Source organism: Rhinoraja longicauda, chromosome 15 (genome assembly GCF_053455715.1).
Source record: "Rhinoraja longicauda isolate Sanriku21f chromosome 15, sRhiLon1.1, whole genome shotgun sequence".
Classification (NCBI taxonomy): Eukaryota; Metazoa; Chordata; class Chondrichthyes; order Rajiformes; family Arhynchobatidae; genus Rhinoraja; species Rhinoraja longicauda.
The window spans coordinates 31596651-31612692 of NC_135967.1; the positions used below are offsets into that span (position 1 = coordinate 31596651).

The 16042-nt window shown below is 42.1% G+C and overlaps 1 protein-coding gene and 1 long non-coding RNA gene across 6 annotated transcripts in view; one reads left to right on the forward strand and one right to left on the reverse strand.

Annotated features, from left to right (window-relative positions):
* LOC144600624 (uncharacterized) overlaps positions 1-11416 on the forward strand; it is a 68833-nt gene extending 57417 nt beyond the window's left edge. The window contains exon 3 of the long non-coding RNA XR_013548161.1: positions 11180-11416. This is a non-coding gene — a long non-coding RNA (uncharacterized LOC144600624). The remainder of the gene's footprint in view (positions 1-11179) is intronic.
* The window catches only part of mid2 (midline 2), a 190487-nt gene continuing 174604 nt past the window's right edge, over positions 160-16042 (reverse strand). For all 5 annotated transcript variants that reach the window (XM_078412436.1, XM_078412438.1, XM_078412439.1 and 2 more), the window contains exons 9-10: positions 5942-6149; positions 160-1391 (exon numbers count right to left, since the gene is read on the reverse strand). In XM_078412436.1, the coding sequence (XP_078268562.1) occupies positions 986-1391; positions 5942-6149 (614 nt within the window). In that variant the 3' untranslated portion in view covers positions 160-985. The remainder of the gene's footprint in view (positions 1392-5941; positions 6150-16042) is intronic.

The window sequence follows — 16042 nt, forward strand, 5'->3', positions numbered from 1 at the left end:
GGTGAGCTTGCCCCTCCAGCTGTGAGAGATTCCTACACCTTCCATCGTGTTGCAAGGGTGAAACGTGAAGAACGAGCTGGGTGAGCTGATTAGTTGTGAGATGTCTACATTTGCAATCAATCAACATATACCTCAAAGTGCTTCACTTTAGACACACTTCTTTCCACTTGTATCTCAGTGCGTTTTGGTATTTCTTCATTATCAAAATTATCACAAACTTGGAAAACGACCCCTCGTTTCAAAATGGGTGAAATCAGCCAGGTTTTCTTTAAATATTTATAACATTTATACATACACAGTTTAAAATTCCATAGCACGAATGTGGCTCCTGTACAAATCCTTGAGCTGCATCTCTTCAATCACAAACAATACAAAGACGACAAGATAATGAATTTACAAAGTACATCAAGATGACTTGATGGCAATGGGTTCTGCTCCCAAGCACTCTCTGAAAATGCCTCTTCTGGAAACATTATCTGTCATCTTGCAGCATCTACTGAAGGTCTCTTCATGGCGGTAGCTCTATTGCTGTGACACGAGGGTTGGCATCCTTCTCTTTGCTCAGTCAGAAGCTTCACTCCATGAGGCGCGTGATTCTCTCAGCAAACAAGAACAACAAATTGTGCCAGCCTCTGTAAAGCTCGATGGATTTAATGTACAATGCAAGAAGGTGTTGAAACAGAGGAAACCACATCTTCAGAACTACTTAATATATCTTCCATCTTTGACTTAAAACAGCTTTTCATAATTTTTTAAAGCATGTCTTGAAAGTGCATTTGGAATACATTATCTCTCCAACGATTATCTGCAAACATATTCAACATAAATAATTTATAAATTCAATACAATAGTAGTCACTATGTTGTGTAAGGCGGATCCTGTACTATAATGAGAGGGCATAGCCCAGCCCTGTCTGCAATAGCTGGTTTTGTTTTGGACGACTGAGGAATCATGGAGGGGTGGGTTCCTATTTCGGTCTGGCCTTTTATTGAGTGCCTTTTAAACCTGTCATGTACGGAGATTCCTGGGGTCTACAAATGCACTCCTGCTGCTGTTCCAAGCAGTCCAAAGGGTCCGGTACAGGAAGCCCCGTCAAGATCATTAGCGACTTGTTCCAGATTGTGAATGTGGGACACACAGGCAGAACAAAGGAGATGTCGAAAGTGTGCAGGTGATGTGCGTTCATGGCATCATAGAATGACAGCGTGTTACCATCGTAGTCGAGTAGGACGCCAAGCCTGCGCAGCTGATGGCTGGCATCCACTGACATCTCTTTGCCACTGTGTCTGACTGCAAAATTGTTATTGCTTCGGTAGAATACCCACGACGAAGAATTCTTCCCATTCCATTCGTTTTTCGGGGCTGACTTGTATGAAATGCCAATAGAATACCTGGAGGAAGAGAAATGGTGTAAAGTTAGGTAACCACTTTACCATTTGATCTCCAGCTTGCAATAGTTTCATCCTTAATGAAAAAGCTGTAAAACGAATGTTAGAAATTCAATTGTGATCTTGTAATGGAACATAAAGTTAATTGTCTTTAATCTTATTTTTGATAGGTTGAAATTATTGATATTGGCAGCAGTTTATTGCTTTTATGAGGTTCTTTGAACTACATTAATAAAATGGCATCATTTTAGGGATGTGGGCATTGGTGGCTGAGCTAATATTTAATGCACAGGGGCATTGGTAGAGTTGCTGCCTTGCAGCACCAGAGATCCTGACTATGGGTGCTGTCTGCACAGAGTTTGTACATTTCCCCCCATGACTGTGTGGGGTTTCTCTGGGTGCTCTGGTTTCCTCCCACATTCCAAAGATTTACAGGTCTGTAGGTTAATTGGCTTTGGTAAAAAAAAAAAAGAATTGTCCCCAGTGTGTAGGACAGTATTAGTGTAATGGGGATCACTGGTTGGCGTGGAATCGGTGGGCCGAAGGGCCTGTTTCCATGCTGTATCTTTAAACTAAACTAAACGGAGTACCAAAAGTCAGCAGCTTCCTTGAAGAGCTGGTTCGTTACCTGAGCAGCATGAAAAGAACTGAGCACTCTGACACTATCTGCAAATATTCTCACTTCTAACCTCACTTGGAGGCAAAATCATTGAAACCACTGAATATTTTGTTGTCTCCACATCATAATGGAACTCCTGCAATGAATCACAGGGCTGGGATGGTTCATCTCCAACAAACACAGGCAACTTCAGTTGTACTAACTATGATGCAACAGTGAAGACTCTTTTCCCTCAGTTCTGTTGATAGTTAAGTTAGGTTTATTGTCACGTGTACCGAGGTACAGGGAAAAACTTTTGTTGTGTGCCGACCAGTCAACGGAAAGACAATACATGATTACAATCTAGCCATTTACGGTGTATAGATACATGATAAGGGGATAACTTTTAGTGCAAGGTACAGCAATTGTGTTGATTTACTGAGGTTTCCTGATGATGTACCTAACTCTGCCTTCACTATCGCTCCAAAAAAAATAGGTTCTTGAATTTTAGACTCTTTTATATAAGGTCTGGACTCAAATATGCCTGAAAATTCCCAAATTAACTTCAAGTGATTCGGAAAAAGTTATGGTTGGCTAGATCAAACTTATACTGGCTTTCATGGATGGTACATCATTTTGGTAACTTTTCAGATGATTGAACAAATGCCAGTGCAGGCATACTTTGCCAGCAACCATAGAAACATAGAAACATAGAAAATAGGTGCAGGAGTAGGCCATTCGGCCCTTCGAGCCTGCACCTCCATTCAATATGATCATGGCTGATCATCCAGCTCAGTAACCTGTACCTGCCTTCTCTCCATACCCCCTGATCCCTTTAGCAAAAAGGGCCACATCTAACTCCCTCTTAAATATAGCCAATGAACTGGCCTCAACTACCTTCTGTGGCAGAGAATTCCACAGACTCACCACTCTCTGTGTGAAGAAATGTTTTCTCATCTCGGTCCTAAAAGACTTCCCCCTTATCCTTAAGCTGTGACCCCTGGTTCTGGACTCCCCCAACATCGGGAACAATTTTCCCGCATCTAGCCTCTCCAACCCCTTAAGAATTTTATATGTTTCTATAAGATCCCCCCTAAGTCTTCTAAATTCCAGCGAGTACAAGCCTAGTCTATCCAGTCTTTCTTCATATGAAAGTCCCGCCATCCCAGGGATCAATCTAGTGAACCTTCTCTGTACTCCCTCTAAGGCAAGAACGTCTTTCCTCAGATTAGGAGCCCAAAACTGCACACAATACTCCAGGTGCGGTCTCACCAAGGCCCTGTACAACTGCAGTAGAACCTCCCTGCTCCTAAACTCAAATCCTCTTGCTATGAATGCCAACATACCATTCGCTTTCTTCACTGCCTGCTGCACCTGCACGCTTGCTTTCAATGACTGGTGCACAATGACACCCAGGTCACGTTGCATCTCCCCTTCTCCTAATCGTTCACCATTCAGGTAATACTCTGCTTTCCTGTTCTTGCCGCCAAAGTGGATAACCTCACATTTATCCACATTATATTGCATCTGCCATGCATTTGCCCACTCGTCTAATCTATCCAAGTCACTCTGCAGCCTCCTAGCATCCTCCTCGCAGCTAACACTGCCACCCAGCTTCGTGTCATCCGCAAACTTAGAGATGTTGCATTCAATTCCCTCGTCCAAATCATTAATATACACTGTAAATAACTGCGGTCCCAGCACTGAGCCTTGCGGTACCCCACTAGTCACTGCCTGCCATTCCGAAAAGGACCCGTTTATTCCTACTCTTTGCTTCCTGTCCGCCAACCAATTTTGTATCCACCTCAACACTGAACCCTCAATACCATGTGCTTTAAGTTTGTACATCAATCTCCTATGTGGGACCTTGTCGAAGGCCTTCTGAAAGTCCAGATATAACACATCGACTGGTTCTCCCTTATCCACTCTACTAGTTACATCCTCGAAAAATTCTATAAGATTCGTCAGACATGATTTGCCTTTGGTAAATCCATGCTGACTTTGTCCGATGATTTCACCACTTTCCAAATGTGATGCTATCACATCTTTAATAACTGACTCTAGCATTTTCCCCACTACCGATGTTAGGCTAACTGGTCTATAATTCCCCGTTTTCTCTCTCCCTCCCTTTTTAAAAAGTGGGGTTACATTAGCTACCCTCCAGTCCTCAGGAACTACTCCAGAATCTAAGGAGTTTTGAAAAATTATCACTAATAGACAATAGACAATAGGTGCAGGAGTAGGCCATTCAGCCCTTCGAGCCAGCACCGCCATTCAATGCGATCATGGCTGATCACTCTCAATCAGTACCCCGTTCCTGCCTTCTCCCCATACCCCCTCACTCCGCTATCCTTAAGAGCTCTATCCAGCTCTCTCTTGAAAGCATCCAACGAACTGGCCTCCACTGCCTTCTGAGGCAGAGAATTCCACACCTTCACCACTCTCTGACTGAAAAAGTTCTTCCTCATCTCCGTTCTAAATGGCCTACCCCTTATTCTTAAACTGTGGCCCCTTGTTCTGGACTCCCCCAACATTGGGAACATGTATCCTGCCTCTAATGTGTCCAATCCCCTAATTATCTTATATGTTTCAATAAGATCCCCCCTCATCCTTCTAAATTCCAGTGTATACAAGCTTAATTGCTCCAGCCTTTCAACATACGACAGTCCCGCCATTCCGGGAATTAACCTAGTGAACCTACGCTGCGCGCTCTCAATAGCAAGAATATCCTTCCTCAAATTTGGAGACCAAAACTGCACACTGCATCCACTATTTCTGAGGCTACTTCCTTAAGCACTCTGGGATGCAGCCTATCTGGCCCTGGGGATTTATCTGCCTTTAATCCATTTAATTTACCTAACACCACTTCCCGACTAACCTGGATCTCCCTCAGTTCCTCCATCTCATTAGACCCCCGGTCCCCCGCTATTTCCGGCAGACGTTTTATGTCTTCCTTAGTGAAGACAGAACCAAAGTATTTGTTCAATTGGTCTGCCATCTCCTTGTTCCCTATGATCAATTCACCTGTTTCCGACTGCAAGGGACCTACATTTGTCTTAACTAATCTTTTTCTCTTCACATATCTATAAAAGCTTTTGCAGTCAGTTTTTATGTTCCTTGCCAGTTTTCCCTCATAATCTATTTTCCCTTTCCTAATTAAGCCCTTTGTCCTCCTCTGCTGGACTCTGAATTTCTCCCAGTCCTCTGGTATGCTACTTTTTCTGGCTAATCTGTATGCTTCATCTTTTGTTTTAATACTATCCTTGATTTCCCTTGTTAGCCACGGATGCACTACCTTTCCTGGTTTGTTCTTTTGCCAAACTGGGATGAACACTTGTTGTAGTTCATCCATGCAACCTTTAAATGCCTTCCATTGCATGTCCACCGTCAACCCTTTCAGCATCAATTGCCAGTCTATCTTGTACAATTCACGCTCATACCCTCATACCCTCATACCTTTCTTTAAGTTCAGAACACTTGTTTCTGTATTGACTTTGTCACTCTCCATCCTAATGAAGAACTCCACCATATTATGATCACTCTTGCCCAAGGGGCCTCGCACAACAAGACTGCTAACTAACCCTTCCTCATTACTCAATACCCAGTCTAGAATGGTTAATTCTGGAGCACATGGAAATACATTGATCAGTCATCAGGTCCTGACGCAATTGTTTAATATTTTGGATTGATGACGTGCGGTGGCAGTCAGTCGATAGGACTTTTGTAACTTTGTCGCTGCCAAAACGTGGCAACAGTTGTGTACTGCCCAGGTGTTAAACAAAACAAAGCATATCACTGTACCTCGGTACATGTGACAATAATGTATCACACATTCATTAATTTTGTAAAATACTCATAATGAGCATTATTTTTTTTGGGGAAAAAAAGTAATTGATCTAAAAAGTCAAGTCTTTTTCTCTCTGCCGTTAGTGTCTGATCTTTGAATATCCCCTACCATGTGCATGCTCCAAGTAGAACCTCCCAGTAATGGCAACCACTGTCTATGAAGACATTCCCCATTGCACCATAACTGCCTTGGCTGCTGAATCGTTCAGGGGTGTGACTCTTCTTCATGGAATTTTCATCCCGTTCCATGGCAAGGCCATCATTGGACAGCTTTAGCTTCTTGTGAGCAGTTTTGGGGTCCAATTTGAAGGGTTGACCTGGATAACACAAGTAAAATTAGAAAATCTCCATTAATCTCATCCTCTTCCATTGAACATTCAATTTTTGCGGTTTGAGAATTATTTAAAAAAAATTATTTAAATTCTTTTTATTATTTTGAGTTGTGAAGCAACAATAAAATAGCTGATTTCAACGCCACCTACAAACAGAGCAACTGAAGAAGCGTCCCGACCCAAAACATCATCTGTTCATTCCCTCCAGATGCTCCTGACCGTTGAGCATTTTGTGTTTTGAACAAGATTTCAGCATTTTGTGTTTTGAACAAGATTTTTCCAATAGAATATATTTTGGAAATTCTTCAGAAAATGACACCATTTCCTTGATGTTGCTTCTTTTTTTTAAACTAACTGTCTCGCCCTTAAGGAATTGTTAATGATATAAGTCACGGCCTATCTTTCTGTGAATACCAAGGAAAACTGCAAAATGGGCATTTATATGTTACAGATTTTCTTTCTAATTTACACTGACGATAAATCAGTGATAGATTCGAAAGTTCGCTTATCTCATTTTACACTTCTGTTCCAGTGCTGAGTCGGGTCCACCAAAAGCCACAAGGAAACATACCATGAACATATGGCCTGGGTAGATCAGATTATTAGACATGGCTCAGACTGTATTGAACTGTAGCTGGTAGTTCTGTCAATCTAATGCCATTACACAGGTTAGCACATACGCATAAGAAAAAGATGTATAGGAAGGAACTGCAGATGCTGGTTTTAACCGGAGATTGATACAAAAAGCTGGAGTACTCAGCGGGACAGCAGCATCTCTGGAGAGAATGAATGGGTGATGCTTTGGGTTGAGATCCTTCTTCAGAAGAAGACCCGTCTGAAGAAGGGTCTCAACCCTGAACTTCACCCATTCCTTCTCTCCCGAGATGCTGCCTGTCCCGCTGAGTTACTCCAGCTTTTTGTGTCTATCTCCACATAAGAAAAAGAAGCAGGAACTGGCCACTCGACTCCTTGTGCTGCTGCACTGTTGAATAGCATCATGGCTTTCCTTGGATAGAGATATCAGACCTTTACTCAATATTCCAGATGCAGTCTCTCCAGGGATGTACATAGACAGGGTGGATTAGTTTCATATCTGGTCATTTAGCTTTGTCAGCCATTTCTGACTTGTGTAACAAAGGTCTGATTCATTTGAAAGGGGTTGTTTACCTGAATTGAAAAGGTAAATACAAGTAAGTAATTTGTTTTTCTTTGCTTTTGATTTAAACAGCAATAACACCTAAATGTGTTGGCTGAGCTGTCAAAAGAAAATCATGATAGCTCAGGATCACTGCCTGGTGTCTAGTAGATGGTCACAGGGCACTCTGCTTCATTGGACATCGGTGGCAGCAAGGCATGGAAATCTCTATTCCACTAGGCCATGGGCACTGCAAGCGTAAGGAATGGGTCAGGTTGATCCAGCCGAGAGTATAACAACCCAACCTATAGCTTACTAACCTTGGTGATAAAAGTCAATCTATTAACTCCAATATTAAGTGTGATAATTTCTTCATTGGTGAACCGATAGATTCTCTTGCATGATATTCTAATTTAATTTGTTGTCTAGGTGAGATTAGCACTAACAATCTAGTAGTGCTTAGTTGCCTGAGAGAGGTTGCAGAAACCTTCAGCCCAATGAGCTGCACCTATCACAGGACAAACTGTGATATTACTGATTATTGCCCAATAATTAATTAGCCTGAGCCTTGAATATATTAGCATCGTCCATTTGAAAGACAGGAATTCTGCTCAAAAGTACTTTGTTTTAATTTTTTAACTTTGCATAAACTCTGGGCTCCTAATGACAACTGAAAAAGAAATGTAAAAACCTGCAGCCTTGTGTTCCTGTTAACTATCAGACTGGGGCCCACCACACTCTGCTGCACTGGCACTCTACAATAAATATAATTGAATGTGAAAAGTAGTTGTTACTTTATAGCCACTGAATTGACTAAGTGCTCTCTTTGCTGCAACAATGTTTTTAGACCGTTCTATCGGCAGTCTGTGTCTGTGAAGAGACCTTGAAAAATCAACACACATTTACCTCTCCTTATGCCCGGGATTATCACTCAGTACATTCTTCAGTGGTGCTTAGATAGTAAGACCTCGTTGAACACACATATTACACATTCCTCCATGGAATCCAATGGTGCAATGAAAACCTCATGTATTTTCCCCTTCCTGAGGCTGGATGTATACGAGGTTAATTTGTGGCAAATACAACTACCCCATTGATATACTTGGGAAGAATAGTAATACTAATAGTAATAGGAATACTAATCACTAATAGCAATACTAATTAAGAATAAGGGATAGGCCATTTATGACTGAGATGAGGAAAAGCTTTTTCACCCAGAGTTGTGAATCTGTGGAATTCTCTGCCAAAGAAGGCAGTGGTGGCCAATTTACTGGATGTTTTCATGAGATTAGATATAGGAGATCAAGGGATTTATTCACAAAATGCTGGAGTAACTCAGCAGGTCAGGCAGCATCTCGGGAGAGAAGGAATGGGTGACGTTTCGGGTCGAGACCCTTCTTCAGACTGATCAAGGGATATGGGGAGAAAGCAGGAACAGGCCACTGATTTTGGATGATCAGCCTTACTCATATTGAATGATGGTGCTGGCTCGAAGGGCCGAATAGCCCACTCCTGCACCTATTTTCTACGTTTCTATGTTTAATAGATATAGATTTAATTTAGCTGAAGTGCCTTACTGGCTCCCAGGACTTTTCTCGAAGAGCAGCCATTCATCTGTACTTGGAGGCTGTGTGATGTGTTTTGCTGGTCCAAAGGAAGGCTGCAATCAGGGCATGCAAGGAGAAACTGCATGGTCCAAAGGGACACTACTGACAGGCTTAGACAACTCAGCAGGTTTGACCCACCATAAAAACAGAATGTGCTGACTCAAGAATACAATACAATACAATACAATATATCTTTATTGTCATTGTACCCAGGGGTACAACGAGATTGGGAATGCGCCTCCCATACGATGCAATAATTTAAGTGATTTAGACAGCAGCAACCCAACGAAACGAAACAGTTGTAACAGTTTTGGACAGGGTAAAGTGCAAGTTGATCTATGCGTTGTGGCCATCCGGCTCAGCAGGACCGGTTCATAGCAGCTATGGCCCGGGGGATGAAGCTGTTCCTGAGTCTGGAGGTGCGGGCGTAGAAGGCCTTGTATCGTCTGCCCGATGGAAGGAGTTCGAACAGACTGTTGCAGGGGTGTGAAGAGTCTTTGTGGATGCTGGTGGCTTTTCTGAGGCATCGTGTGTTGTAGATGCCCTCCAAGTCTGGTAGCTGTGTTCCGATGGCCCTCTGAGCTCTATGGACTACCCGCTGTAGAGCTTTCCTTTCTGCCTCCGTGCAGCTGAGGTACCACACAGGGATGCCATGCGTTAGGATGCTCTCTAAGGTGCAGCGGTAGAAGGTCGTCAGCAGCTGTTGGGGTAGACCAGACTTTTTCAGTGTTCTTAAGTAGAACAGTCTTTGTTGTGCCTTCTTGACCAGCGCAGCAGTGTTATTGGACCATGTGAAGTCCTCCGAAATGTGAGTGCCCAGAAACTTGAAGCTGGACACTCTCTCCACACTGTCCCCGTTGATAGAGATCGGGGCATATTCCCCGTTATGTGACCTACGGAAGTTGATGATCAGCTCCTTGGTCTTGGTGGTATTTAGGGACAGGTTGTTGTGACCAATGCTGAGTTTTTATGAAGGAATCAGCAGCAATCAGTCCGCAACAGCACAGAAACACACCGCCATTTTGTTTTGGTCATGAATTTCACTTCTGGTTCTTCCTAAATCAGTCAAATGTTTATTATATAGTTCTCTGACATATTCTCACTGTTCCCTTAATAGTCTAGGTAAAATCATATTTTAAATAAACACACACTGCACAATTTAGCGTCTAACATTGGCATTATTCTTTCTGTTCTCTTCTTAAAAACCTCTAACACTTTCAGAAGATAATCTTTTTCTCTATTGCATTTTAGCTGCCATTATAAGTCAGCCTTGCTCTAGAAACTAATATTAGGTTTCATTATTTTAAAATGCTGAGATGATGGAAAAGATCAATGAGAGGAATTAGGTAACATGATACAAACAACTATCGGTGGCAGTGATATGCTAAAACTTTTAAAATATGCCATAATCTCTCATTTAAAATTTTTAAATGCCATAATCTCACAATTATGTGGTAGTTCAAAGACATCTTTTGATCCCAGACTAAGTAGTGTCAATACCAGTCGATTTAGTCTACCACATATGTGTCTACCGCTGTATGCTGTTAATCCCAGACTATAGGCCCAGTCTTTTAGTTGATATAGGAGTTCCATCTGGCTTATCGTTTATATAGTATTGACAATGGCAGAGACTTAGAATCTAATACAGACAGACCTTGGGTTACATAACGGTTTCACTCCTGCGAACGTCTGAAATATGGGTTTCTATAGTAACCCATATCGTGGTGCTTCCACATATATTTATTTGAATTCTTTCATTTTATTGAAAAAATCGCCCCAACACCACCCATAATTAAATTAACAGAAAATGTACTGTATGCAGTCATTATTGAATATCATGAAACATTTTATTATTATTACTACTAGCTTGAAAAAATACTTTAAAAATGTATGGGGGGATTTATATAAAAATGGATTTCCACAAATTGGGTCATTCGGAACCCGAGGAGCCCATTCTACATAAACAAAATGACTGAGTTCACCATTATATACACAGTTCTAATTTTTTTTTGCCATTCTGCAATCAAAAGCAAGATCGACAATCTTCGCTGCATGCCAGCTCAAAGTGGGTAGAGCACATATAGCCCTCAAAGGGCCAGCAATGTTATTTGGCATTGGTTTATTATTGCCACGTGTACAGAGACACAGTGAAAAGCTTCATGCATTACATTACTGACAGGTCACAAGGGAGTTGGGCGTGATGGGGTAGGTGAAGTCAGCAGCCAACAGGTTGTTATGATTGTCATTTTAAAGATGTGTATTATTTTTGACAGGGCATTTGGGTCTCTCCTGAGAATGGTGCTGCCAAATCCATCTTGTGATTTAAAGAGGGCAATGTGGAACACCGACATACTCTGCATATGAAGAAGCCAATCAATTAACATCAATCATTCCTCAAAATATCAATCGTCCCTCAATATGAATGTGCTTCAGCATTATTATCAACTTTAACATGAGGTTGACTAAGAAGTGATTGAATGCCTCTAATCCCTCTGCCAATGATGACTTCCCAGCTACACAACAAAGCTCTTGTCAACTGCTTTGATCATTGGTATTCTTCATGAGATTAAACTGCCTAGATCATTGATCTTTTGATGTCTGGCTTGATATTTTGTCATATTGCCAAATCTAGCTGGATTTGTTGTTGATTCAAAACAGAAGATTGATTCGAGCATTTCATTTTAACAGACTAGATCTGCACATTTTCACCTGATGTGCTGAATTTCTAACTCTTGTTATGTGGTGAGACAGAAAAAATCAGTTCAAATAAGTTATGCTCCTTGCATAAAAATGCAATGACACTCCTATTTTTTGGAGGTGAAGACAAAACTGATGTTGTGTAACTTTTCCCCAAACTTAATTGCTTTAAAAATGATAATGCTTTTTATAATGCAGCTAAGTTGCCCATGACAGGGTCTTGGCGAGAGCAGTGAGATACAGGATAGGTACTCCTTATAGTAGTACTCCCACTCCTAAAAGTTCCTCCAAGGAACTTGTAAATAAATTCCTCCAAGGACTCCAATCCGTTCAGCTAAAGGTTGGCTCCACAACCTGTGTGAAAGTTAAAGATTGGCAGCTTCACCTTCTATGGTGACTACACCATATAGGCAAAGTTTCAAATTAGATCACCATAACTACCCTGGTCATCTTAAAGGTAGAGGATTAGTGGAGGGAGATTACACTGAGGAGTTATTTTTCTTTGGAGAAAAGAAACACCTATTCCTTTTCTCAAGAGATGCTGCCTGATCCGCTGAAGTACTCCAGCAGTGCATTTATCTTTGGCAAAAAACAGCATCTGCCTTTCCTTCCTAGGCATTTTTTTTCTTTTGACTGGCATCTTTGTGTTGCAAATTCTCTTGGTTGCAATGAAGTATCAGCAATAGATCTTTTACACCAAGCTATGAGGAAGGCCATGATCTTTTCTGCTTTCTGAGAAGAAACATGTCCTTCTGCCAGCAAAGAGCTATCTCCACACTGTTGAGCACAAGCATCAACCTTGCCTCTGTAGTATTCAAAAACTTCCAGGGCCAGTAACTCTTCCTCATTTCCTGTCTTCAGTTGGTTTATCATATCATATCATATATATACAGCCGGAAACAGGCCTTTTCGGCCCACCAAGTCCGTGCCGCCCAGCGATCCCCGTACATTAACACTATCCTACACCCACTAGGGACAATTTTTACATTTACCCAGCCAATTAACCTACATACCTGTACGCATTGGAGTGTGGGAGGAAACCGAAGATCTCGGAGAAAACCCACGCAGGTCACGGGGAGAACGTACAAACTCCTTACAGTGCAGCACCCGTAGTCAGGATCGAACCTGAGTCTCCGGCGCTGCATTCGCTGTAAAGCAGCAACTCTACCGCTGTGCTACCGTGCCTGAAGATAACGTTTAGAGTTTAAACAGTTCAACATATCTTGAGGTCAAATCAACTGAAGATTAATCAGAAATGGGTATCCACTGCACTATTTTAAATATTCTCATCTGTGTGATTGCTGCCCCCCCCCCCCCCACTAGGTTCATGAGTTCTGATGCAGGGTCTTGACTTGAAACACCATTTGCACCTTTTGTCTCCACATGTGCAGTTTGACCCAGTGAGTTCTTCCAGCATTCTGCTTTTTCTTTTTGTTCCAGATCACAACATCTGCAGGGATTTTTGGCTTCCCACTCTAGAGTATCGATTGAGGTCATTTATCTCAGCACAGGTCTGGTATCGAAACTGGAAGCTTGCTAAAATTCACTGATTTACAAAAAATGCAACTTTCTAAAGAAATGTTTCAACAGTGGTTGAATTTATTCGGAGGTTGAACAGGTTTCTATTAAAAAAAACACTGCCCACGTACACTATTGGAGGTACAAATCCACAGGTTTGCTATCTGGCCATTATTTAGTCATCTTTAGTCATATTTAGTCCAAATGGCCTCCAAAGCTTCAATGGTTCTTTATTGTCACATGCACAGCACAGTGAAATTCTTTTGCACAACCCACAAAATGCACTGTTGTAGTGACCATAGAGAGTGGTCCTGGGTGTCGAACCCTCAGATTGGCCAGCAAGGTCACGTGTGGGTGCGACTGTAAGGATTGGTCCAAGGAGTGAGACCGCTGATTGGACAGCGTCGTCACGTGCCGTTTTGGCGCCCAAAAGAGTCAGTTGGAAGACTTCTTCGAAGTGAACAGTTAGTTTTAATGGTTGTCTGTAATCTCGTTAAGTAAACTTTGTGATCGAATCTTGCTGTCTCAATAAACTTCTTCAACAAAGAACGAGCCTCCAGACTCGCCATACTGTCACCATATCTTGGTGCCAATTACAAAGAAAGAAGCTAAGAAAGAGAGTGGCACTAATACATGGACATCGGGTAAGCACAGAGCTGGACTCTCTGAATGAAATCTCGGAGGTTGAATAGAGACGAGCAACTCTCCAATTTAAATGAACTGGCAGTTGACAACTGAGCTGCATGGCACTGCCTTCTTCAGTGCAACTTTGTGAAAATCAATACTTCTAGGAGTATAACGTTCACATTGTTTTCCAAGTGGAATGCACTACTCTGGAAATTATATTTTCTGTGTTAGAGGCTACAAATGTGTGGTCAGGAGAAATTAGGTTATATTGGTCAAAAAATATATAAAAATTATGCTTGGGTCCTGCATAATCTAAACAGAATTTCAAAGCACTGATTTTTTTTCAAGATGGACTAATTTTCATAGAGATGATTCTGAAGCACTTCAGTAATGTGCCATTTCAACCGAGCACATGAAAATACATTTCCTTGCATTGTCAAGGATGAGTCACTTCTCCATTTTTTGTGTCCTGTTGTATAATTCGGATCTCACTCCAGATAGATTAAAAAAATGTAAAGTTGCAATTGCAACTTGGAAGCAATTGTACACTTGAAAGCCTTTAAATGAGCTGTTCCTTCCTAAGCTGCTGCAAAATCTCCAGGTGGCCTCCTGTGCTATTTAATTATAGGGTGCTCGGGACTGCATTTAAACATAGCGATAGATTCTGAATACAGACATTCCGCAATTCCCCATGCCTAAACTCGCACTTATGTAAACAATTCTATACTCAGTCAGAAGTTGGTGCAATCAAGGCAGTTTGTAATTTCCACAACACTGTACGATCACTTGAGTTTACATCAGAAACAAGTTGGCAATGGCCAACTTGTTGCTTACCCAGAAGGCCATGTGCTGCAGAAAGTGCCCTAACGGCGAGGTGGAACTCAAGCCGGCAAAGGTGGTGGTGTTTACCCAGAAGGCCGCGCAGCGCTGCGACAGTTAATACTCTCAGTGAGATATTGTGGCAGGGGATGGGAATGGTGAAGATAGAAGGAGAACTGGGAAGGGGGAGGGGAAGAGAGGGACAGAGGAACTATCTAAAGTTGAAGAAGTCCATAGTTCCTCTGTCCTTCTCTTCCCCTCCCCCTTCCCAGTTCTCCCTCTATCTTCCTGTCTCCACCTATATCCTTCCTTTGTCCCGCCCCCCTGACATCAGTCTGAAGAAGGGTCTCGACCCGAAACGTCACCCATTCCTTCTCTCCTGAGATGCTGCCTGCCTAGAGAGGGTACAGAGGAGATTTACTAGAATGTTGCCTGGGTTTCAGCACTTAGGCTACAGAGAGAGGTTGAACAGGTTGGGTCTTTATTCTTTGGAGCGTAGAAGGTTGAGGGGGGACATGATAGAGGTTTTAAAAATTTTAAGAGGGACGGACAGAGTTGACGTGGGTAGGCTTTTCCCTTTGAGAGTGGGGAAGATTCCAACAAGGGGACATAGCTTCAGAATTGAGGGACAAAAGTTTAGGGGTAACATGAGGGGTAACTTCTTTACTCAGAGGGTGGTGGCTGTATGGAATGGGTTTCCGGTGGAAGTGGTGGAGGCAGGCTCGATTTTATTATTTAAGAGTAAATTGGATAGGTATATGGATAAGAGGGGATTAGAGGGTTATGGTCTGAGAGCAGGTAGATGAGACTAGGTCAGAGAGAGTGGTCGGCGTGGACTGGTAGGGCCGAACGGGCCTGTTTCCGTGCTGTAGTTGTTATATGGTTATATGGTTATATGGTTATAAGTATGCAAGCTGTACGTAAATTGGGTGTCTGGAAGATGGGGAGCACGCAGTATATATAGCCTTTAAGAATTGGACAAAGTTTGCATCTATAAACTCTTCTTAAATGGAATCTCAGCGGGGACATTTGGACAGGTTTAATTTCCCCCAGTTGGACAATGGTTAGTGCATGAGTATGAGCGTCTCTTATGTGCATTTGAAATAAATGTGCATTAATTATATTTGAACAGCACATGCATGCCTATAACTGAATCATGATAACCAATGCCCTCCTGGAGGAAACTAAATCTTTTACTACACTGCACTTATTCCATGCAGAACATTTATGTCCCGTTCTGACACTGCAGAAACCTTTACAACAAGTAATGTCAGCAAGGCCCTGGAGTCATTTCCCACACTCATTGCTATCATGGTTATCATAAATAGAGACAGTTTGCGGCCAAGACAACTTAATTGCCAACAGGAGGAGAAGGCATAACTAACTTTTTTTGGAAGGTACAAGTAGCGGATTTTAGTATTCACTGCAGGCTGAGCTGAGATAAACTTATTAAGTTGAGTCAATAACTACCTCAG